The sequence below is a fragment of the Gallinula chloropus genome (genome assembly GCF_964237585.1).
Source record: "Gallinula chloropus genome assembly, chromosome: 7".
NCBI classification, from domain to species: Eukaryota; Metazoa; Chordata; class Aves; order Gruiformes; family Rallidae; genus Gallinula; species Gallinula chloropus.
This window is the reverse complement of record NC_140092.1, coordinates 15,544,524-15,570,719: the sequence shown is the minus strand read 5'-3', so window position 1 is coordinate 15,570,719 and position 26,196 is coordinate 15,544,524. Positions and strand designations below refer to the sequence as shown.

Genomic DNA, 26,196 nt, shown 5'->3' with positions numbered 1-26,196 from the left:
GAGTCACAGAGAACCTCTCCTTCTTTTGTTTCTGTGTGGCCTCTGTTTCATTTGCTTTTAAAGCTTTTCAAAATGCCATGTGCTCCTTTTCAGACATCTTTTTAATGAAGAGCTGAGAAGAGCCGTGGAAATATATAAAATCCTATCATTGATCTCAACCTAAAAGTAGAATTTTAACCGAGAGATGTATTAACTTCTGTGAGCTTTTCACTCTTCCATGTTGCAGTAATCTGAGAAATACTGCTTTTATTTTCTTGTAGTCATATCCCCTCTGTCTGCTTGGTTTGGTTTGCTCAGGCAATGTGTGTTGCACTTGCTACCCTTCTGCCCTGATTCTGGAAATGAGGCCGTCGATTCATTTGCATTTCATTTTCCACTCATGCCCTGTGAACTATAGGTTTTAATCCAGTTGCTAATGTGTACAGAGTCGGCTACATGGAGCCCTGCTGAATACAGGGTGAAGCTTCAGCATCCACGTGCTGCACACTAATTATTACCAGTTTGTGGATCAGAGCTGTGCAAAAGCAGCACCGTTTTCCAGCCTAGTGCTTCTCCTCATGCAAATCTTTTTAAATACTTTTTTATTATATCAATAAATGAGATCATAATTAAAACCTGAGCAGATCAACAGTGTCTTTAGATTTTCATGTGTAATCTCTTAATCCTGTACTAATATTAGACATTGGTCTTTTTTTCAAATCCTCTGTTTAGCATGTCTGTGCTAGTTCTTAATTTACCCAAAGATTAGCTTTGGTAAACCAACCCATGAGTGTTTCACAGCAGTCAGCTGATTTCTTTTTCAGTCCTTCTTTTACATGATTTCTTGCTTGCTGAGAGACCCTAATTAAATCTAATGGACTGCTGGTATACATCTATTGGAATATTGACATTTTATCACCAATTAGACTGTATTCCTTATCTTATTATGCTGTTAGCTAACTTTTTATCACTTTACCTTATAGGATTAGGAAATGCTTCTTCCTCTGTTTTTCAATATATTTGTTTTCAATTAAGATGTTGATGGTTTTTATTTGGAAAATAGAAGCATTCCATGTCAGAAGATAAGTATACAGGGCATGAAGATGTATGTAACTGGAAGGCATAATCATCTTAAATATCCTCCTCTTTTTCTCCACTAGTATTCTCCTTCTTTCCAGAATACATCCCACACTTTGATAAATTAAGCTCCTATATGCAAATCTGCTTTCAAGCTAGAATTGCTTGTGGGGTTATTTTCGAAACCACTTTACAATAAGAATCTTCTAATGATTTAAACTCAAAAGTCTTTCTAAACTGTAATGCACACTGCTTTCATTTGGAGATAGCGCTGCAGAAAATACTGCAGGAAATGCTCTCATCCTGAGTGTCGTGTACCGGTCGGTATCCTTAGATTTCAGAAGAGTGACTCTGTGTTACACTGCAGTATTAAAGGCACGGGGGGAGGGGGAGGTTGTTGTGGAAGCTTCACCCAAAGCAAGGGTTGTGAGTGTAGCCTTGCTTTACGCCTGTTAACTATCTGTCTTTGCAGCTCGTCATCAGAGAAAAGCAAATATGGGCAGATGTGCTTCTACAAGGCCATTTAGGTTGTATGTGTTCGATCCCTAATGAAAAATTTCTTAGGCTCATCAGCAAAGGAATGGAAGAAAGTTAAGCCAAAGTCAGTGCTAAGTCAATTTTGGACATCTGGATTTTGTTCATCTTACCAACTAAACCCCAAAACTGTACGTTAGACTAAAAGTCTGCATGTATACACCGAAAGTCTCTTCTCCCAAATACTCTGTGGCCAGGTGCAGCCAGCCTAGTGGGAAGAGACCCTGTACGACCCTCTTTCCAAAGCCATGTCCATCCATTGGCTGGAAAAGAGCTTGTTGGCACAGGGTAAAACTGTTCAAAGATGACACTCTTAGCAGTTACACACTCTGGACAACCCTTGACTAGTAGCCAGGTTTTCTTATATTTATTAATATGTATTTATCTGAAGAGGTTTTCTATGCACAATTCAACCTTATGCTACAATCCAAAGATTTCTTTGTATTTCATTAATATAGGCCATAGAGTGAAGGAAATCCACACTGAAATGGCTGTGCAGAGTAGGAAAAGTGGGACTGGGCTACATAAAAATTTGAAAAAGAGAAAAGTAAGGCTAAATGGATTTCCACAACCAACGGGTATAACAGGACTGATACTGGTTAAATTGAATTATTTTACATAGGCACTATCCCATATTTAGTGTCTTGATACAAGTCAGTAGATAATCTTTACAATATCTTCCCATAATATACAATATCTTGCTTTCATGTGGGGTTTTTTGCATACATTGTGATGCTAATTAATGAGTTGCTATATCTATCTGCATTTTCTCAATTTTCAGTAAGTTTAGTGATGCAATTATAGATGATATGAAGCCGTGATATTAAATATATTCTGTTATGGGTAAAGTACTTAGTACATATCAGGAGACTTGTTCACCAAGAATGTTATCTATGGACTACAGGATTATCAGGAAAAACAAATTGTAAAAAATAGAGCACATGAATTAACAGGCTGCACTGTTGTTTACATTAGAAACACATAGTATGTCAGTGATACAAGGAGCATCTCTGACATATGATCATGGAACCCAAACAGTTATATTTATTAGTGATTACTACTTTAAGCCAACACTGGAATTGTTTTCTGTTGATAGATTTGTTTGTTGGTCTGTGATGTAGGGCAGCTGAAGTGCTGGAACATTATTTTCTTTCCTGTTGCAGGGGGCAATAGCCTCCTTCAGAGGTGCACAGAGAACAAGAGATCTTATGTCCCACTTCAGGAAGACCTACCAGAGGATGTCTGTCCGTGCTCCTTTTATATGTCCCTTGAGTTCTGCCCCTATCAATGGCGACTTGTGTTGATGTATGCTGGTGTCTGCCCTACAAATATACTACAAAGAAGAGATAAATCGTTTTGGGTCCCATAGCAATGGGAAGGTCCAAGTTCCCCTCCTGGAATCATATCACTGGTGGATAAATTTCAGGTTTTCAGGATTAATATGTAAGAAACCTTTAGGTTCCTCTCCCACAAACAGGTATTTTGGGTCCAGGGGCTGTGAATGGTGTTCTGTTCAGTTGCTGCTGAGGCCTTCCATAGGTATATTACATTTTGCCCCAGAAGAGGAGACAATATACTATTGTTTTCTAAAGAAAGTAACTGTTACCTAATGGAGTTAAAGTAAGGAAATGTACAGCTTACTAACATATCCCCAACGGATTTGCCTTACTGGATTACAAGAAAGGTTTTCATATGTGTTTATGAACCTACTTCATAACCTGTAGCACTAATGACACCGGAATACAATTATTTGGTGGTGTTCTAGACGTACGGCCAGCTCTGGGCAGATTGCAGCGATGATGGGAAATTAACTATACATTAAAAATACCATTACTGAATACTTCTTATATAATAGACTGCTTCATAATGTATTATTATGCTCGTAATGATTTAGCGACTTTTATCATAGATGCACTAGATGAAGTAGCAACAGCAGCAGAGATAGCAGCATGAGCATCATGCTCCACCACCTGCCCTGTCCTAAAGAAATAAATGTGGGAGGAAGAGACATAACGTTGTGAGTGCAGAGACTGACAGCCACGGAAGTGATGAAGTCTCATGAAACCAACAGCATGTAGAATACGTACTTAACTGTTATGATGACAGGTTGACACTAAAAGGCTGACCTGCTATCATTGCACCCAAGCAGCTCTGTTAAGGCCGTTTTCAAAAGATCAAGAGATCTGTTTTAAACAGATAATAAAAGTTGGTTGAATCCAACAGCTCTTCTAATGCAGTCTCACCCTGACTACTATCAGTGTGAAGTTTGAACTGTGAAATATTTTTTCCAGTCAGGATTTAGATCATTATTGTCACCTGGCTTCAAAATAATTTGTAGCCCCTTCATGACACACTGTCTTGGTCCCACATGCTGTAAGAAGAGAGTGGTGGCTGTCACCACATTTGTAGCACCACACGTGTAATACATGTGCTACTGCCAACTGCAGAGCAAATTCGCCGGAAGACCTGTTCAGTAGGGGTGTTTTGGTTTGGTTGGGTTTTTTTTCTGAGCAGAATGCAGGATTTATAAAAATATACTTTGTGTACAACTGATCAACCTCACTGTAACATGTGGCATGCTAGATGTGCAATTCCCAGCAAAAAATTTGGTAGCACACAGTATAAGAAATTCAAATACAACCTGGTTTTAGTTTTGTTATTTTTATTTTTACCCCCCCCCCCCCTTATTTATTAAAAGCCTTCCTGTCAGGAAATTATCTAGGCAGATCCACCCCAAAGATGTAACTGACTTGGGGATCTCATCATAGATGTGGCTGGAAGTTTACTGAATTTGTACTATTGTAAGCAACCACACATAATCCCATTTATATACTTAACAAACTGCAAAACCTTGTTGTTTTGCTTGTTCAGAGCTTCTGAATTCATAATTGGTTAAAATCAACTTATTTCTGTACCAACACTGTCATTTCTGGTGGCATTGCTTTTTCTTCTGTCAGGCTTTCAAATTAAAAGAGGAAAAAAAAAAAAACTGGAAGCATTTTCGTTAGTTGAAAACTGTCTTCTATAAGCTTGGGAAGCCATTATTGAACACAGTATTCTGGGTCAAGCCTTACCTTTACCTTGTAGAGCAGTACAGTATTTCCTTCTGGATGTGCCTTACTTGTCATGTTCTGGAATCACACACTTTTCCTTTAATGAGTATACTACCTTGTTTGGAGGAACTATGATCAGTTAGCACAAACAATTCTTTCCTCTCTTTTTGTTGTTTTCACTCAGATGCTTAAAAAAAGAAATTCTTGTTAATAATACCCAAGAAGCATTTTGTACAATTACATTTCACGCTGTTTTTATCATTAAGTTCTTCAGCATCACTTGATTTCTCTGGTGTGATAATCCCGATCTTCCCTCTTAACAGTGATACCTTACAGCTTTGTGTCAACACCACGCTTTAGCAGCATGCTTCTGTGCAGAGGTCACTGCTGCAAATATTAAATGAGACTCACCTTAGGAATGATTCCCAACAAAAAAACACTCAAAGTTTTTCTCTAGCTGAACAATTCAATTTTCAGTGCATCTTCACCTCCCATTTACTCCAGTCTGTTGCCACCTTTGTATTCCTGTACCTGTCCTTCTTCTTGGCTGGCTTTTTGCAGGTCATTGCTGCACAAATTTCACAATACTCCCCAAATGAGGGAGAAGTTATACTGATGTCTTAGGAAAATATTTATTGCTCAGAATTCATCTTCTGGTGCAGCTGCAGATTCTATTCCTATCAAAGTATTTATAGCACACCCATCACCATAGTCCAACAAACCCATGGCAAGAAGGAAAAAAATACATATTTACACAAAGCCCACTCAGAGGACTGCAGCACCGAAATACTGAAAGTTTTTTCTTCAGAAATACAATTTTGCACAGTGGTTAAAGGTTTGTCATAGCTAAATAAGGAAAGTAACACATTATTTATATTAATTCTTGTGTAAAACAGTAAGAAAAATCAATGAAATCCTGGAATATCTTAAGCAGCTTTATTTAACGCTTGTTTATACCAAGTCACACATGTGAGGTTGTATTCATTTTATGATCACAGTAAAAATAAGTTCATTTGAAGAACACTTCAATAGTAATGTGAAGGGAAAGAGAAGAGAGGTTAAATTCTTAGGTCTCTCTTATATTTTTAAACTACATGACAAAACTGGTTAGTACCATTTTGCAGCACACGGAATAATGCTGCCACTGTTCTATGTACAGTCCCAACTGAGAAGCAGCTTTTTTTCCCCTTTACTTGGTGACATTTTCTTTTTGGTTATTAAAAATAGAAAAGGACAGCTGCATACTTAGATTTGCATTAACTTCATAAATTGTTAATCCTGAAAAGACATGCTGCTCACAGAGGGGGTGAGTTTAATGCTGCGGACTGCCATTCAGTGACTATAACTGTTTCTTATGTCTGAAATCGTGCACATCAGGCAGTGTTTGCTTCTCTATAAACTGAGCCCATTCTCAGGGTGTCCCTTGATGCAAGCAAGAATTTCATTTCTAAAAAAAAGCTCAAATAAAAACAATAGACAAAGCTGAAATGGTTGTCTAGCTGGTGTCCCTCAGCAGAAGTGAGTGGGAGGCAGGTTTGGAGCACGCCTTGAAGGTCAGCACTGATGCTCCTCCTCAGTGCATTAGCTCCCAAGTATCCCTGAGAGGGCTCTCGCCTTGAATGACCCTGTCCCAAAACCCAGGCTGGGAAAGCATTAGGGCATCCAGTCATGCGTTGAATCTGCTGAGCAGGATGCCTGGCCCTGCCACTGTGGACCTCTTCATGGGAGCCAGGCACCCATTGTCCCACATGGATGCTTCAAAGCAGAGATGGACAGGCATCGCCAAGGGATGTTAGGATGCCAGTCAGGAAAGGAGCACGGCACATGCTTATGTCCCAGTTAAGGCAGGATTTTGTGATGGATTCCATCTCATATTACTTTTATTTGCTTTGTCTCTGATCAGCTACTGGATCTACTACAATTTCCAAACATTTTTCACTCACTCACTTCCCAGCCATAACCTTTTGTGTATCGTCATGCAACTAAAATTGTCTATGTGCTTAGCTAAGTCTCTATCAAAGAAACTTGAGGGAGGGAAAACCTGAACATTTTTCATTGCTTACATTACAGGAGAGTAATACCATTAAAATGTCTTCAAGGTATGTGTGTTGGAACTTAGGTAAGTTCAACATGTCATCCTAAGAAACCTGACTGAGCTGTCGCTTCACTCTGGAAACACTTGTAATCTCTAGCAGAGTTTCCCACTTTACATGCTTTTAGCTTTCTGTGTGCGTGTGGCTGGACTGCCTACCGAGGTTGTTCCACAAGGCAGAAAATAATTCATCATGGGAAGATGATGAAGCCTTTCCTAGCAGCTATGTTTTAAAGAACATCTCTAAATACACAAAGTATAAAAAATGAACTGCAAGAGCGAAACAGTGGTTCCAATACAGAATGTAATCCTAAAGGTGCATTTTGGTGATGACTGTGAAAACATTTCTAAGTTTTTGGAAACCAGGAGGTTTTAAAAGGTGTTAAAAAGGAGATAAGAACCTGGGTTGAACTGTAAGATTGCTGAATATAGGAGCGTGGTTCTCCTGCATGTATTCAGGTTAATGCATGAGAATAAATGAGACATGCTCACTGAGCCTAATCATGTTCTGTTGCAAGTGTGGTGAAGGACCAGAGTGTCTTCATCAGCAATGCTGACATGAAGCCAGATTCACGGAGATGTAACTCTGTTCAGAATCTGAGCTGCGCCATCAGAAAAGTATCCATATGAATGTGTCAGGATCGAAATCCTCATTATTGAGCACAACAATAGCAGTAGGAAGCAAAAGGAAATGATGATTGTAAAATAATTGCCTTCCTCCACCTGCTGAGGAAAAAAGTGGCATTTTTTGTGTTACACAGATGTATTATATAATTTCTTGCTATTAGTAGAAATGCATTTCTATATCTGTATTTTTAGTACTGTATCTGTACTATCCACAGATACTGCATAATCCAGAGATACTCTTATTCTAATTACTTTACCATATATATTGAAATTATTCCTATTCTTTGTCCCTTTTATTCTTTCATATAAAGACATTAAACAGCTTCAAATAAATATCATAAATGTGATCTGTGGAACTGTTGGTTCTGTTGTGTCACAGACATAGGGTGATGTAGGATGGGGAGGATATATTTATAGCACTGGTTGTGTTCAGGAAAATCTGCTGAAATATTTTTTCAGTGAAAAATATCTGCTTCATCAAAAGCTAAAATATTTTAAGCTCCTGGAATTATTTTTTTTTTACCAAGAGAAGAAAACCAGGTGATTTCCAAAAGTGTTAGAAGCTCATTTAATAACTGATTTTTTTTTAAACTTAAGTGGATTTCCCCACTTTCTTTATATGATTATATAAAAATGCAACCAGCTGAAATGGCAAAGCTTATGGCTTAAGAGAGAGAAAAGTCAAAAACTATGATAACAGAAGAAGCAATTCTCTTCTAGACCCTTATATATTTTTAAAAATGCAATGCCTCCTTTGTGGTTAGAGTATTACAAATGCCTCTGTTTTCTGTTTTGTTATTATGAACATCTGTTGAGGAAGATAAATTATAAACGAAAAATACCAATAGCAGACGGTTGAGAAGTAAAGTCAAAGAAGCTATTAAATTTACTGTGAAGAATAGTCATTTATTTTATTTTGGTGTTTTGTACAAGAAACAGTTGGTGGCATTTGTGTTGGAAAATATTTTTTCAACTGGTTTTAAAGAATCCTCTTTCTCTAAAGAAACAGAAAAAGAACAAAGAACCAAGATTAGAATAATGAACTATCTAGAATAATGAAATGCCACCATATTCCAGTCTCCATTCCCAGTTTGTGAAGCCCCTAAGCTGTGATTGCAGGGCAATGGAAGGGTATGTCAGGAAATCCGGTTCTCTATATACATTTCCTTTCTTGTTTTGTTTTAAATGCAGACAGTCTCTTTCAAAGGAAATCTCAAGGGTTTTGTTCTGTCAGTAAGATTCCCTGCTGGCGTTCATCTCCCATCTGTGACCTTGCTGGGAACAGAGTCAGCTCTCAAACTCTGCCATTCATGCATACTAAGGATAAAACAAAATCCGGGCCTCAGGTGTGCTACCATTACACTAGCTTGTGTGAAGAATTAGGACCCCATATTAGCACATTGTTCTTCCTCTTCTCCCTACTTGTTTATGCTCTTTAAGGCTAATAAAAAAAAAATAAAGAGGGGGTAATTCAATAAACCTGTGACTCCAGAGTGAAAATCAGACAAAGTCAACCAGAAGCAGGTAAAAGAACCAAGACTGCAATCACTGGATCTTCATTCATCTTTTCCACTAAAGACATTGACTTCTTTTGCTTCCCTTCTTTTCTAAAACCACAGTGATACTGAGGCATACATATAGCAGACAAGAAGTAGTAGTAAGAATGTACTATGTCTTCTATGGTCTCAGGAGATAAACCTGTTCCCTAGTTTATGAGCTTGAATTGACTTTCTGTTGCCCCAGCTGTACTATATTTTGTAACCCAAAAATAAATTTGGAATTTATTTTGTAAGCATTCAGTGGGATTTATTCTAGTATATTATTAGTTTCCAGATGTCATATAATATTTTCAGCAGTAGATTTTAAAACGTTTTGTAGAAGGCACACCTCCCGTTTTACAGATGGAGAAACTTGGAAACCAATACAGAAGCACCCTGTCTTTAATACTGACATTGAAAAGCAGAGGAAAATTACATTTTTGGACACAAAACCAATTTGTTTAGGGTAACTGCCTTGTTGTATTGAAAGCTCAATGGACAGCTGAATAAGTTGATAAGCTAGCACATAAGAAATTAAACTAGTAGCAGGAGGAGAAACAAGTATGTAGGAAGTAACAAATTCATTATAAGAAGCCTGAGAGCAATGACTTAACAAGAGAGGAGTATTTTGATCCTGGGTTCCTTTTGAAGAATATGAAAAGTAAGAAGAAAGGGCACACACAGCCCTTCCTCTGGTTAACAACTGTACAGATTGTGCTTGGAAGTCCGAGTCACTAAAGTTACATTATTGGGCCCAGACGGTCCTTATGCCTATAGACAGGTCTTTTTTGTTGGCTCTGGAGGGTGACAGAAAAGAAGCACCATCTCAGCTATCATCAGAAGCAGGGTTCAGTTTGAGTTGCTGTTGGAAACTTGCAAATGCAGAAGTGCAGCTGTTGTCCCAGATTCATTTCAACATCTGTGAAGCAACAAATGAGTCTTGTCTTTTAAAAGAATAAATATTCCCAAGCCTTATGGCTATTATAAGAAAAACTGCCTTCTATCTTTTTCTTAATTTTTTGTGGTGTAGGTACAACTAAGATGTGGTAGCTCTTACAAGGATGCAATTAAAATGCCAATTAATACAAAATAAGATTATATTTATCATAATCACTTACTAAAATGCATCAAATGCTGCTTTTCTAACTCCCTAACTTCTTTTTTTTTTGTGATAAAATTTGAATGTAACTATTCCATCTCTGTGTCAGTCTTCCATTCAGTCTGCCAAAGGTGACAAAAGGAAATAAGACAAAGTATATTAGTTTAGTTTTAATGAAACTCTAGTAAAACAATTGACGGTGCCTTTGGTCAAACAGAGGTAGAACTATTAGTTGCATTCAAACAGGGGTTATTACTTTTTGTATAATGTTTTTATTGTAAGGTATTGCTTAGGTTTGTTTGATGAATAAAATTTGCTGTAAAAATTTTCAACAGCACTGTCTGTCCACTCTTCCAAGATGAATTTTAATGCGTTTTTCCTTCCTGCTCTCATTCTTTTTTTACTATGCAAAGCTGCAAAAGCCACTCAGCTCCTAATTAAAAGTTTCTTCAGATAATTTACTGGAATGTAGTATTCTGAAATGTATAAATAAATCTGCATTTCTCCTCTAAAATTCTCATAGGGCTTTTTTTGTTGTTTTCTTTGCTTCCATTAGAGTTAAAATAGATATTGAGTAATAGTACCTATAGTTTTCTACTGCTAAGACATGTTTTGGGATATCTCAAGGTTTGGTAATACTTTATTCAAAAAATGTTTTCTAAGAATCATGTAAGAAGTGAAACTTTCACTAAAGAACAGTGTCACCCTCATTAGATAACCTTTGGTTTTCAATTTCCAGGATAGTAGAATATCAGTTTTATTATTTAACATTTTTATTATTTAAAAACTTTGCAAACTTAGTTAATATTTCAAGAAAGAATTAGTTTAAACAAACACATTTTGGTCTGAGCTGGGCATAATTTATTCATTGCAAACTGTAGTAAGTGATTAAATATCTCAGTTATGTATATTGATTGCATTTTTCTGAAAGATATCTGAAACATTTGGAGTAAGAGGAGAATGAATTCTTACTCTTTCTAATGCTGGTTTCACTTGAGCTAGGAACCAGAGTCTTTGTTACTTGGGGAACATGGAAACATCACTCATAAATGCACCTACTGAACAAAACTAACAGGCTGTTCTGATTTCATATATCATATATTCATACTTCCTAATAAGGGATTTAAGGAATAAATAAGCATTGAAGGTAAGGTCTTACAAATCATGCATTGCATGTGTAAGAAAATTTGAACTAGAAGAGCATACAGCATCTTCAGGACTAGTTTCACAAGCCTGAAGTTGCTCAAAACAGGTCTGGGGTTATTCATCCCTTGATTTCTGCTGCAAGGTAGGAGGAGTTAACTGGGGAGAGCTTGGGTGAGGCAAGAAAGTGTTGTAGGAAGTGCAGAGGAAAGCATGACAAAGTTAACTGGGACATGGCTGCTCCACAGACCTTCATAGCTGTTTAACCAAGAAAAGTCTTCAAGAATATGGTGTTTTCAGCTATATCCAAATGCAACTTAGATACACTGAAGCAGCAGCTGATAAAAAAAAAAATAATTTGTGGTTTATTGCTTTGACTCTTGTTTCACAGTCCTTACCTTAAATCTCTCATTCTTGTATCAAACATGGGTTGCATATCTTCTCATTCAAGGTTTTCAGTTACCTATTCCTCCACTAGCCCCCATTGTTTGCTCTCATAATGGTAACTCTCTGCCCCATCCGGACCATGGTGACGTTCTCTATTGCTCAAATTCATGTCATCTCTGATGCTGCTTCTGACTTGATGGAGAAGATACCACTAACACCTGCAAAGCTATTGTGTTATTATCCTTTACTATCCTCCTTAAAACTCTGGTTTTGCGCTGCTCGTATAAATTTTGACAAAAGATTAGACAGCTGGAGATTTGAGAAAACCACCCTATCATGCTGACCAATACGGCATTTTTTGGTACTTTCCCATCTGTCTGTCTCTTACCATCTGTTATTTCTTGTCTTGTTCTTAGATTTTAACCTGTTCAGAGCACAGGTCATCTATTAATTAATGATGATGCAGCCCAACCATATTATGCAGAGCACAGTCTACTACAAGGACATATAATCTGCAAAGGAAATAAAATTAATATTAATTAAAAAAAAGCCACCTGAGAAATAGCACTAAATCCTTTTCATTGTTTTTATAGGATTAATCAATGATAAAATATTTAGGTTAGTTCAAGACTTTTATCTTCAGGTATTAGCTAAGAAATGTCTGAATAAATTTTGCAGTATTTCAACTACTGCTGTTAGGAATTCCTGTATGGTTTGGATTTCTAGATGTGACCAATGCAGTCCTGCCTCTTAAATGCAGTCTTGTCAAAAATGTAGTTTGTTCTGCAAATACTAGGGTTTCTGCTAAGAACTTCACATTGTCTTTATTCAAATGTAGTTGGAATCTGTGTGGTTTCACTGTCTCCCAAGGAGACTTCATTTAATTAATTCAGCCTTCAGTTCTTTGATCTGCTTGTGGGTTTATGTCATGTAGCCATAACATTTTGTTTGTGTAAGTACGGATATATAACATTTTTAGATGTGAATGGTTTGCAAACTAATTTGCTTTTTGCAGAGGACAATACGTGTGTAAAGTATGTTCATTATCCTTTACGTATTCCATAATTTTTATTTTATTTAAATATATACCTTATAAATAAGATTAGTTTTCTGCTTGTTTTCATATATTCTGTAGCTATTTACTTGGAGTCAATGCTCTGAATGTTCCATGAGGCTGATCCAGGAATTTGGATATAAAGATAGTGTGTTGTTATCGGCATGTGTTTACACAGTTTAGGATGCAATGCCCCATTAATTTCATATTGGCTTACTTTATTTTTCATATACCAGACGGTAATGATAAAATAGATGAATGGCACTGCACAAGTTGAAATGTTAGTTTGAAATGTACTTCATGCTATGTACACAGAAGCCAGAAAAACTTCATCGATGACCATCACTGTTACTTAGGGAAAGCTTTCCGCAAACATTCCTGACCGTTTCACAGAATTCTTGAAGATTGAGATGTCTCTATTAACCCAGAGACCATCAAGGAAAGACATAAAGCTATGCAAATACAATCTGAGTGTATTCTGAATCGCTGCCCTCTTAATGCTTGAACCCTTAGGATAATTCACTGTGGACTCTTACCCAGTTCGTATCATTCACTTCTAGTTCTCAGTAATCAAAAGTAAAATGCAGACTTGATATAAGTGTGCATTTTCCATTGTTTTGCACTTGCATATTGCCTAAAGTGCTTTCATAAGTATCGTGTAAGCCTGCCAAGATTGAGATGATACTAGACAATCAGAAATAAAAATTATCAAGAAAAAAATTTGGTTTAGTATCTGAAATTGAAGGGGCAAGCAAGACACAAAGGCTGGTACTGTCCCTTTGTTTGTTTGTTTTCCTTTGTTCATCTTGTTAGAACAAAATAACCAAGACTGAGGCCACCGAGAGTCCCCAAAGAGGAGAGTTCTCACCAAGGAGTTATGAATGAACTTTTCTTAAAAGAAAATTTCAAAACAAAGATTCCTGAAAGCACTACTTTAATCTCTGTTGCTCTGCTTTAACTCATGTTGGTGTCTCAAAAAGAGATACAGGGATTTTGGAAGTGTCTGAGTCCCTGAAGTCCCACTGAAATACGTTTCTGTCTGCTAGACCTTATTTGAGATGGCATTTTTTATGTTTCATATGTGCTTTTATTGAAAGTAAACTACATTTTGATGAGGACATTATTATGTCAGTGTATTTAATGTATGTATGTGTCACAAGAACACAAATAATTGTTTCATGTGTGTTTTAAATTGCCATGAGCCATCACTGGAAAGTGCAGTTCCGTCCCTTGAATAGTCTTTCCCATCCCTCTGGTGCCTTTTGTTCTGGCACAAGCATTTATGTTGCCACACTGGGAGCCACATTTGACAGCTGAGAAGTTAAAACTAATTTAAGAAAAATGAAATGCGGGCGGTTCAAAGAAGAGGGTTGCTTATCTGGGTAGAAAGAGATTCAGCTTCACATTGCCTAAAACTGATTAGGGCTTTGCCAAACACAGACCCGGTGGCTAAAAGACTATTTCACAGTTGAGCAGATGCCCAACCAATATTAATATTTACAAAGCAGAAGGCAGCTGCCAGCAAAGGAGTTGACAACAGACTGAAATTCCTGAATGACTTACAAATAAATATGTCCTTAGAAGAAAGGGAAAGGGAGTGAAGAAGGGGAATGATAATATCTGGCAACCTCAGAAGAACCCCCAAGGCAGGAGAGGGCTATATCAGGGATAAACAGGGATATAAAAGTCAGTGTCCTTCCCCAGCCCAACATCTGTTTTCTCTGAATGCAGTCTGAGGACACCGAATAGGAAACAGAAGTGAGTCTCTAAGCTCACACGTTAAGCAGTCATTTATAGTTTGTCCTGTAAATCCTGGGAGAGAGGTGCATCTGGGATGTGTTTCTGCAATGCAAAGGTGGAGTGCTTGTCTTTGGCTTTTGTCGCTTCTGCCTTAATAAAGTGAGTAGAAGTATGTTGTCAGCTTTTATTTTTTTATCCTCATTTTCAGTCCATGTTAGAGGTGATTTCAAGGAAATGTTTGAGAAAGAACAATCCTAAGCCATTTGCATCCTTGACCCTGAGATTCTTTATTGATGCCGGTATCCTGGTATTGAAAGAATAAGAATTTACCTGTCATTTCAGCTGCAAGGGCTAGAGTGGGAGCTGGAAGACTGGCATCCAGTGTTCAGCATTAATGAGGTAAACTCTCTGCCAGCACCAGTTAGGGGAAAGAATCACTGAAGTCTTAAGGGAGTTTGTAAGAGTAATATGATAAAATGTCTTGCTTTTGATACCATTGACCTGACTCTTTTTTGTGGTAAGTTGAGAATATCACTCTAAATAATTCTAATTAACTTTCAGATGCCAAGTTTATAATTTGAAGATAATTTGGTGGAGTTTCATATCAATTAGCAATTTCTTTAAGGGAAAATGTTGCATCTAATAAACAGCTAATGAGCATTTTTCATGGACAGACCAAAATATTTTAGCTTTTAACTGGTAGCCACTCCAGAATAACCAGTCAAAAAAAAGGCAGATAGTATTAACACATAGAACTGAGCATGAACCTACTTGACAGTTTGGAAATGAATGACAAGCTCATATACCAGATGTTGCTGAGATGTTACTGAAATGCAAGCAGTTTGAGCTGCTCATTGTAGCAAGTGAAGCTGTGGAAGAGGCATGATTTTTATGAAAGTTGTTCTCATTTATCACGTATAACATTGTTTTAATTTTTCAGATTTACATTAAGCATCACAATTCTTTTCCATACCTACATTTTCAGATTTGAGATAAGGGAAAAATTATTTCTACAGGTGGAGAGACAACAAGCCAACAATTCCACATGTAAAATGCATGTAAAATTGCTTTCATTCTAAAATAACCAAATCCCTTCAATGTCAAGATCAATCTCAGTCTTACTGCTCTATTTTTTTCTGCTATCAGTCTGCTGTTAATTATTGGAGATTAATATAGCATGTGACCACCACTGATGTATTATCCAGAGCTCCCTTTAGGTAGAAAATTCTGTAGTGCTTCAGTAAGTCCTTCAGTGGTTCAGTGGTTCCCTTTTGCCAAATAACTTAGAAAAATCTAATGCATCTGTTTGACTCTGGAAGTTTGTGTTGCCTAACAGGAAAGTGTCGGGTACTGTTACAATATTCCTGTTGCTGTGAGCCTTATGGAGGTTTGTTAAAATTTCCTTCTGAGATTTTGCAATGTGTTTGTTAATCAATGGTATCTTCAAGTATAATTAGGAAGGTTGATGTCTTTGACTATGGTGTATTGACCTAGAGATGTATTCTTGAAACAGATAAAATCTGTCATACGTTATACACAGGGCATGGCTATTGGTGGTTTTCTGACTTTCAGTCTTTTGACATTGATGCAGCTTGTATTTTATCTACAACAAAAATTAAATTGTCTTTGTGCATCTCCAGCACAGCATCAATGTGGTAGCCATCTCTAAGTCCACAAAATAAAAATAGCCTCTTCGATATTTGACTCTCTAGTTGGATATGAAAAATTACTGATCTTTCCTGTTATCTTCAGCCTGTCTACCAAGAAAAGATGTTTCTCAGAACGATTACAAAATTTTCAGATTAATAGATTTAATAAAAAGATGGGGATTCTTGGTTTTACTGAAATGCAAGGAATTGTTCTTATCAGTATTTCACTGACTGCCTTCTATTTAAATACCTGTCTGCCTACTGCGAAACCTAGTTGGAAAAGGAACAAATGAAGGGACTCTGTTTTCAGGTTTTCTTCAAAACAAGATTAGGGGGAAGTACCTAATGAATTCAAGTTAGGCACAGGACTGTTTATTGTATATCTTTTGTCATTCCAAATAACAAAAATAGTTCCCTCTCTGTATATATTAACTAGTTTTTTTTTCTGTGGTGAATAATGTCAATATTTAAAATATAGTCAGACTTGAAATAAGCAAAGACATTTTCCTCATTGATGTATTTAACTCATTCCACTGCACTCTTTCTAGAAGTTAGTTTAACGTCAGGTGGTAGTAAATGTGACAGAAAAATATTTTTATGTTGTTGTGTTTTGGTTTTTTTCTTTTGAGAAAAAGCACTTATCACTTACAGGCATGTGGTCCTAATCTGAAAGATGAATTGGTTCACTCACTTCAAGCACCACATAACCATTCACACACCATCGAGTTTAACACTATTAAAGGGTAATTTCCCCTGTGGGAGCTATGCCCAATACAGTCACAGTCCCTACAAAGTGTCTTTTTATCTTCCCATGGCAGGTAAGGAGATTTAAATAAAAGGCTTCATCAAGAGTGCAATCACAGACATATTCTTCTTATTGAAATATCCATGAAACAGCAAATAAACTCTCCTAAAAACCTTAATGCTCCAAAACATTTCCAAGAAGGCTTCAGTGTACAGTTCCCACTTTGAAATTTCATGTTGGAGTCAAAGTGTGTAAGGTGCCTCATGGACTTGGCAATAGAGGACAGGAAATATTATGGGGAAATTTGCATTTCCTATTAAATTCTGAATGTAATAAAACGTTTCAGAATAATCATGGACTGTATTTTGCCTTCATCTTATAATTGCCATGATTCTTTTTTTAATTTCTCATCATTTCTTTAGTTTCTCTACAATGACTCATTGAACACCCTATTATTATTGGTTCTATATTATAGCAAAGATGATAATTGAGATTTTCTTTGGAACATAGTATTTTCACATGTTCTTGCTCAAATATTTAGTGGCTGAAGTATTAACTGCAATAATTTTGCATGTTTTCACCTAAAGATGAATTTTCCAGGGGTCCCAGTAAAAATACGCTTTCTGACTGAAGTACTGAAAAGCTACAGAAATCATTCTAACTTCCTCTTTTTCTTTAAGAAGATGCAGTATTTTTCACCCTTTCTGCTTTCACAATTAAAGTGTTTTCCTTCTAAGATTTTTTTTTATTATTATTCACACTAGAATGAACAGGCTTTACTTTTGAATTTATTTTTTTTTTTGTAACTTAAGGTCACAGAGTGTGTTATCTTTGCCTTGAATAGGGTCAACATTTGAGTCTAAAACTTTATTTAAAGTAAGTGCAGTTTTGGACCCAGACTCCCAGCTCAGAATCAGCTTGTTAGTGAAGCCAAACAAATTTACATGCCCTGTAGATACGAATTTGAAACTTTGCCAGAGTGTAGAGAGTATTTACAAAACTGTTTTGATAAAATGTGGGTAACATAATTGCTATTCTTCATGTCAGGGAAGCCCCATGGTGATTTGCAAGACCTCTCTGTGGCAGCCTTATCTGCAAACCAACTTGCTTGGCTTTCTCAGGTCCCAAAAAACTCAGGTTCTGCTTAGAGTACTGAAGTTGATATGTCAACAGCGTTGGCCTTCTACCAAAGAGTTCAGGGCTTAGCATGTTAATAAATCAAAGCTTCACAGGTACTAATTCTGTCTTATTCCTGAGGGAAGTTAACTCACTTTTTCCAAATGAATATGTTACCCTGAAGGCGAAGGTAACATTCTCTTCATTTTATTGAAGCTATTCTACTTTGCACTGACTAGAGCCAAGCTTCAGTTGGGTCGAAGAATGTGAAAGTGTCAACATTTGAAAGGACGAAGAAAACAAAAAAATTATGAGTTTCATTCCTCCTTTCTGAAAAATACTTCACTATTATATACTAAGTACTCTGAATCATGCTTTTAATCCAAAAAGAGGATGAAATTTTGTACCAGATGAGACCCAAATTAGAAACCAAATATGTTTGGTTTGGGTTTTTTTTCACTTGAAGTGATTTGAAACCATACAGCATTAAGACTCCCACAGAAAGTATTGTTCCACTGAAATCTCTGTACTGAACTTCTAATTTTTTCCTGTAAGTGCAAGCTGTCAAGAGCAGAGCTTGTCAAGAGCACTTAGATATTCCTCACATTCTATACTTAGTTGTTAGTATTGTTTGCTTGAGATGTTCATAATGGATAAAATTCATCCATAGGCAGAGAGGGAGCTAAGGATGGTGAGCCACTTAATTCCTGTGTATGCCTGCATATTAGCCTTGAAATAGAAATTAAGTGGGGCATGGCCTCTTCCCTCCTCTCGCTTTCAACAGGGTGTGTTAGATGCAAATTACAATACCTAAAAGAGGTGGAAAGGTTTCTTTCATGAACTGTATGGAGTTTTAAAAAGCTCACTGCCAAATCGAAGCAGTTCAGTTTGATTCTGTAGTGCATTAAAGAGGACAGAGTACAATGGTCAGGAAGTCCTGTGTAAACTTGCTTGCCAGATAGCTAACTATAACCTTAGCTCGGCATTGGTGCGGCCACACCTCGAGTACTGTGTCCAGTTCTGGGCCCCTCACTACAAGAAGAACATTGAGGTCCTTGAGCATGTTCAGAGAAGGGCAAACAGGCTGGTGAAGGGGCTGGAGGGCAAATCTTAGGTAGGAGGAGTGGCTGAGGGAGCTGGGGTTGTTTAGCCTGGAGAAGAGGAGGCTGAGGGGAGGTCTTATCACTGCCTACAACTACCCAAACGGAGGTTGTAGAGAGGTGGGCAATGGTCTCTTCTGCCAGGTGACAGGAGATAGGAGAAAGGGAAATGGCACAAAGCTGTACCAGGGCAGGTTCAGATTAGATGTTAGAAAAAAATTTTCACTGAGTTGTCGGGATGTGGAACAGGCTGCCCAGGGAGGGGGTTGAGTCACCATCCCTGGATGTGTTTTAAAAAAAAGGTAGATGAGGTACTTTGGGATATGGCTTAGCACAGGACAGGAACTGTTGGACTCAATGATCTCAAAGGTCTTTTCCAACCTAGTGATTCTGTGATTCTGTAAGGCACAAGCTGAATCCCTTACTGGCCTGAAAGAGTGAATTCAAGTGTTAAGTTGGTCTCTAAGAACAGGATTTTCTTCTAAAACTGTAAAGATCGTTAATATGCCACAGAAGATGTTGGGGATTTAAAGCTATCCTTTTATAGCTCTTAAAAATAATCTTTTTTAAAAATAAAATTAAAGTGAAATTAGACATAAAAGATAATAATTTACCATTGAAGTGTGATATTAAGTACTCAAAAGTCTGGTAATGAATTTGTTCCCAAAGTAGCCATAACCTGTCATCAGATTTCACAGGTGACTTCTCTCTCAGCATTCAGCTTAGTGTAATACTTTGGATGTTGGTGAAAGGTAATAAAAAACCCTAGATATGTACGATGGATAAGTCCATCTTAATGTGAGATTTGATGAGCATTTTTCCTATGCTTTTATATTAATTATAGTTAATTTTACTTAGATCCTTAAGATTAAATTATAAAATAAAATCTTATATGCACTCTGAATAGAATGTAATTTTGATACAGAAGGTAGAAGAAAAGTTTGGTTTGGGGTTTAACACAGCTGTGTACCAGACTGAGGGACCTGTGTAGCTTATACAAAAAAAGGATAGTTCCATATGCAAAATAATGCAAAAAAAATGCATTTCATGCTAATTCATGTGTAAATCACATACTGCCAATATTCTCAAGCATGCAAACATTATGAATCAAACTGCAAAGACATTGAGGTGCTGGAGCGTGTCCAGAGAAGGGCAATGAAGCTGGTGAGGAGTCTGAGGCATAAGTCTGATGAGGAGCGGCTGAGAGAACAGGGGTTGTTTAGTCTGAAGAAAAGGAGGCTGAGGGGAGACCTTATCACTCTCTACAGCTACCTGCAGGGAGGTTTCAGCCAGGTGGGTGCTGTTCTCCCAAGCAACAAGTGATAGAACAAGAGGAAATGGTCTGAAACTGTGCCAGGGAGGTTTTAAGATGTTAGGAAAACTTCACTGGAAGTGTTATTCAACACTGGAACAGGCTGTCCAGGGAAGTGGTTCATTCACCATCTCTGAAGCTGTGGTGCTCAGGGATGTGGTTTAATGGTGGACTTGGCAGGGCTAGGTTAACAGTTTGACTTGATGATCTTAAAGGTCTTTTTCAACCAGAAAGACTGGAATGTTTCTGAGCCTTCCAATATAATTAGTCAGTTGACCTGGTTTTATTTTTTATAAAATCAGTATAAAAAATTGATTTTTTAAAAATTCATAATTTTATGAACAATTTTGCGGTGTTTTTAAGATGCATTCTTAATAAATATAAAGTATTTGCTAAAATGTTTTTGCTCATGCAAGAGTTAGATCTGTTTATAGCTATATCAGATCAAAGGAACCCTTAATTGGATTATTTGATTAATTCATTAGACTATATCTAGTAGAGCTGTTTGTTTTTTTTTTTTAAATACATCTGAAGAAACAGAAAATTATCAAAATAAAAAGCCCCTTTGTTTTCACTGGAATTACATCCTAGAAAAACCTCAACATTTTGTGTTTGTTTGGGTGGGTTTTGGAGTTTTTTAATTGGCCTTTAGGAATAAAGTAACAGAAAACTGTAGGAATAAAGTAGCAGAGTGAAGAAGAAGTTAATTTGTGCATCTGTCATTGCACATACAATAAACTGGGCATTTGACCAGCAGAGAGAGAAGAGACTGGAGAGGTCAGGTTAACTGGTTTTAAATATTATTTCCTTTATTTTTAGCCTGTTGTATTGATATTTAAGAAAATAAGTGTACCCAAAACCATAAATATTGATAAGCAGAATATCATTATTTTATGCTTTTAATGTTTCCAGTGTCGTGTTTTTCTCTGTTGCAGGAGATAGAGCTAAAGAAATCTTCAATAGTTACTTAGATTGCACTTCAAGAAGTGCAATTTAGACCTATCTAAGCTTTGACTCCCAGAAGTACATGATTATAATTTTCAAACAATAGTTATAGTAATAGTTGATGGTTTGCTGTGGTGTTTGTCATGTGCTGTTCCTGAATGGAAATCTCTTGCTCCATTATTATTTGACAGAGAAGTCAGAGAGGACTCCTGGATCCTGGTGTGAGTGCTGTAACTGACAGAAGCAGATTTTCACTGCAGAGAATTGGGTTTATAAGTTTCTAGTTACTTTTCTATTTCTATTTTCTAGTAATTGTTTGACTCTTATCACTCAGTTCTGCCAGGAAAATTTGGCAAAAATGTCTGCAGAGAGTACCGTGGATAAGTAATAAACACAAAGTAAATGCAGTATGCCTTCCTGATCAGAGAAACGTGTTTGAAATACTCTGTCAAGTCTACTAGACTTGGGACTGTTGTAGCTGCTGTGGCGGAGGTGGTGAGTTACCTCAGCTAAAGGGAGAGAATGCTTTCTAAATTTCTAAGAGAAAGGAAGCCTGAAAGTAATTAGTTTTGGATAGACCGAGCAATTTACAGGTCTTCAGTGTGGTTCTGGAAGGGCTGAGAAGATACAGTGGAGACAGCATTCCACACACAATCCCAGCCACCAATGAGTGTACGAGCACAGAGGACAGTAAGGATGTGTTTCCTGAATTAGAGATGTAGAAAATGTTGAAAATTAAATTCATATCTTTTGAGGATGTGTTCTTATAAATTCTTTTGGGTTTCAGCAGGCTGAAAACACTGTGAGAAAAACTTCCCCTCTAGCAGAACTGTTGCCTCTGTTAATAACACACTACTGAGAGAGAAGTGTGGGAGCATATAAAGAATTCTTTGTGAGGGAGGATTTGTTAATTTTTAAAAGGAGAGGTGTGGGAGTAACCTGTGTTTGGATTCAAGTCATTGTGAATTCGGGCGATTCAGTGAAGCATACCGAGCTGTAAGGTACTGAACCTCAGGGCTCTGATCCAAAAAAACATTTAAATACCTGAGTAGTCCTGTAGCAGGAAATGGAATTTTTTATATTCTTGAGGGTGTATTTCGGTGCATTTTGTTTTGTTTTTTTTTTTTAATAGATTGTTGGAGGTTTGATCCCTTGAGAAGCAAGTAGTAGCAATGAAGAAATAAGTACAAACAGACCAACTAGAAATATCTTGATTTATGAAGTTACAGCAAAAGAACTGGGCAGAAAAGACAGAGTTGAAAACTCTAAGTTGCTAACAGAGAACTTTATTTTCTTACTCATAGACTGTGTTGTTACATTTGAAGAAGCTAAGACTGTAAACTAGATTAGATATTGATGTTAATCATGTTATTGAAAATCAGAGTAACAAGACTGAAATCACTATCTGATTAACTACACGGTTTTATAATCACATGCTGAGTAATTCCATAATGCCAGCTGACTCTCTAGATTTAGCATAATCATACAATGATTTTCAGGTATGAAACGAAATGCCAGATGCAACAATAGAAGGAACACATGTAAATCTATTTAAGAAGGTAAACATATTTCTGGATGAGAAAGAGGACGAAAATCATTGCATCCATACTCTAAATATTTGGATTGAATATAATGAAGTAGAAAATCACTTGTGGTTTTCACTCTGAATAATCTAAGTACAAGCCCCGATGGATTGTTGCCTCTTCTCTTCAGATCTTGGTTATCTATGAGATTCTCTAGGTAGACTGCAGAAACGTGGCACGGCATCTTGGGATGCTGGCTAAAACAAAAGCGAAGCAGGTTGTTGAGTGCTGCTGTTATTAGACTACTATTTATTTGCTTTTGTGTTTTCCTTTGTTTTGTTTTCCCCCGTGTCTCTCATTGCAATCTTCTTAGAGTCCTTTGAATCATAGAACTGCAGTCAGAAAGACACTAGAGTGTTCATATTGCTCCTCCATTCTTTGTAATTGTAATTATATTTCTAATTTGTAATTCTGAAAAACAGAATACTAAGTGGCTCAAAAATCTCCTTGCAAACCTGCCCCAGTAACTCAAAGCTGAGCTGTCGTACCCGGAGTTCTGGTGCTGGCAAAGGCAGTTACCTGATGCCAGTGGCGCTTGGGTAAACTGTAAGGATAATCTAGTTTTTGTAAGATATTTAGATACTTAAACTCTTTGGACTCTTTCAGGATTTGTAGCAAACATAACTGCCACTGAAGTCCCACACTTCATTTCCATTTATATGTTTAAATGCCTTTAAAAATTTTCCCTTTGGTTTGATCCAATTCCTCTTGAACCCTGCAGATATTTCTGTCAGCTTTAGATAGTGTCCTAAATTAAGATTTTGACATTTATATGATGTCAGCATAGCATCATTTCACTTCCCAGCTGGAGTTCTGAAATAAGGCTTCAGAAATGAAAAAGCCTGTACAGATTTAGCAGCTACCACCTAATTTTCACATTCATACTCTGCTTAAAACTTCAAAGCCAAAGTGATATCTGGAGAGAATAACAGCCTAGATGGGATTTTCAGGTGTGTGAGATGCGGAGCAGTGCCTGCTGATAGGCCATCGGACCGCTCTCCCTGCCATTGCAAAGTGCTGCTTTACTGATAACGTCACAACCTTCTTTTCCTTGGCATCTTGTGCAGTACGAGGCGTACAAGTGAATTCTGAGCTTGCGCTGGGCCACGTCGGGGATAATAACTGACAGTAAGAAGTGCAGTGGAATTACTTTGGGATGAAAAAAAAAAAGGCTAAAGACTCTGTCAGTAGTGAGCGATCTCTCTGTTATTCTAGGATTAATACTCCTCCTTCTATCCAGAGCTTCTGTAGACTTGACATCTGCAGACCCTAATATCAGTAGACTGTTCTGGAAAGGTGAGTTAAGAGCTTCAAAAAAAAAAATGTTGAAGCCATTGGAATATTTTTATTTAAGCAAAGGGTTTACAAATTTTACGGTATTTTCCTTAAACTACAAAATCTAATTTCTCATAATAAACTCCTGGGGGCAAACTGGGACTTTTAAACTTGCCTGCAGGGATTTCCAGTGCAGACAATCTGAGAGTGTGGTGGGTTGACCCTGGCTGGAGGCCAGGTGCCCACTACATCTGCTCTGGCACTCCACTTCTCAACTGGAAAAGGTTTATAGGTCAAGGTAGGGCTACAGAGAGATCACTCACTAGTTACTGTCATGGGCAAAACAGACAGCTTGGGGAAATTAGTTCAATGTATTGCCAATCAAGTCAGAGTAGATTAATGAGAAATAAAACTAAATCTTAAACCACTTAGCCCACACTTCCCTTCTTCCTGGGCTCAATTTCACTTACGAATTCTCTCCCTCCTCTCCTGGAGCAGCACAGGGGGACAAGGAATGGGGGCTGCAGGGCTGCAGTTTATCACACATTGTCTGCGGCTCCTTCCTCCTCAGGGGGAGGATTCCTCACACTGCTCCCCTCCTACAGTGTGGGGTCCCACCCATGGGAGCCAGACATCCATGAACTTTTCCAATGTGAGTCCTTCCCACAGGCTGGAGTTCTTCACAAACTGCTTCAGTGCAAGGCCCTCATGGGGTTACAGGTCCTAACAGATGCCTGCTCTAGGCCAAATTTCCCACAGGGTTACAGCCTCCTTCAGATGTTTCCACCTGCTCCAGCGTGAGGTCCTTGAGCTGTAGGTGGATATCTGTTCCACCATCAACCTCCATGGGCTGCTGGGGACAGCCTGCCTCACCAATCTCTGCTCCAGTGCCTGGAGCACCTCCTCCTGCTCCTTCACTGACCTGGGTGTCTGCAGAGTTGTTCCTCTCACATCTTCTCACTCCTCTCTCTGGCTGCAATTGCTCCTGGTGGTTTTTTTTTTTTCCTTTCTTGATTCTGTTATCCCAGGGGTGCTACCACTGTGGCTGGTGGGCCCAGTCTTGGCCAGCAGCAGGTCCATCTTGGAGCCACCTGCAGTTGTCTCTATTGGACATGGGAAAAGGTTCTGGCAGCTTCTTACAGAAGCCATTGCTGTAGCCACCCCTAGCTGCCAAAACATTGCCATGTGAGCCCAATGGAGTGAAGATTATAGATGTTTCATTACCTGGATTCTTAGGCAGTGAAGTTATTTTTTCTGTAGACATTGTTAGGAGTGAGAAGTTTGACAACTGAACACACATGCAGGAACAGACATTCAAACCATGTACCAGTCTGATATAGTTCTTTTGATTAAAAGGAAACATCACCAATTTATCCCACCCAAGAATCTAAGTTATGTTTTACTAAGTAGCAGTTGATCAGTTTTCTGTGTAAATCAGTGCTTGCTCAATGCTTTCTCTTTCCTGCCTTGTCTTAGGGCCTCCCCAGCGAACTGTTTCCCCCAAGCAAGACCATGAAGAGAGAAAGCATGACAAAGTCTTGGACAAGGGCAGTGAAAGTGGGACTTCCTGTAACGAGTTGTCCACCTCAAGCTGTGACAGCCACTCAGAAGCGAGCACCCCTCAAGAAAATGCCACAAACACTCAACCATCCACAGCCCACCAGCCAAATACTCTGACTTTGGATCGTCCATCTAAGAAGGCTCCAGTTCAGTGGATGCCAGCACCAGACAAACGCAGGAACAGTGAACTCTTTCAAACTCTCATTAGCAAGTCCAGAGAAACAAATCTTTCCAAAAAGAAGGTATGTGAGAAGCTGAGTGTTGAGGAAGAAATGAGAAAATGTATCCAAGATTTTAAAAAAATCCACATTCCAGATTACTTTCCAGAGCGCAAACGTCCCTGGCAGTCTGAACTCTTACAGAAATATGGGTTATAGTAATCAACTCTTTCATGACGTATCTCTGGGGCATTTGGTGTTTATGAAGTTGTCACTAACTTACTGATGTCCTCCTCCTGGCCAGCTCTGCCACCAGAGCTATTCCTGCTGCTTATTTCTTTCTGTGAACAGTGGATGTTGGATAGTACATGGTTTCTTTAAAAATATATATAAAAAGATAGAAACTTTTAAAATACAAAAAGCATCTCAT

General features: G+C 37.8%; 1 protein-coding gene across 1 annotated transcript in view; it reads left to right on the top strand.

Annotated features, from left to right (window-relative positions):
* KCTD8 (potassium channel tetramerization domain containing 8) overlaps positions 1-25,985 on the top strand; it is a gene marked incomplete at both ends in the record, with an annotated part of 93,509 nt that extends 67,524 nt beyond the window's left edge. Inside the window, one exon of the mRNA XM_084266780.1 lies at positions 25,525-25,985. Coding sequence (XP_084122906.1) covers positions 25,525-25,985 — 461 coding nt within the window. The remainder of the gene's footprint in view (positions 1-25,524) is intronic.
* Positions 25,986-26,196: the final 211 nt, after the last annotated feature.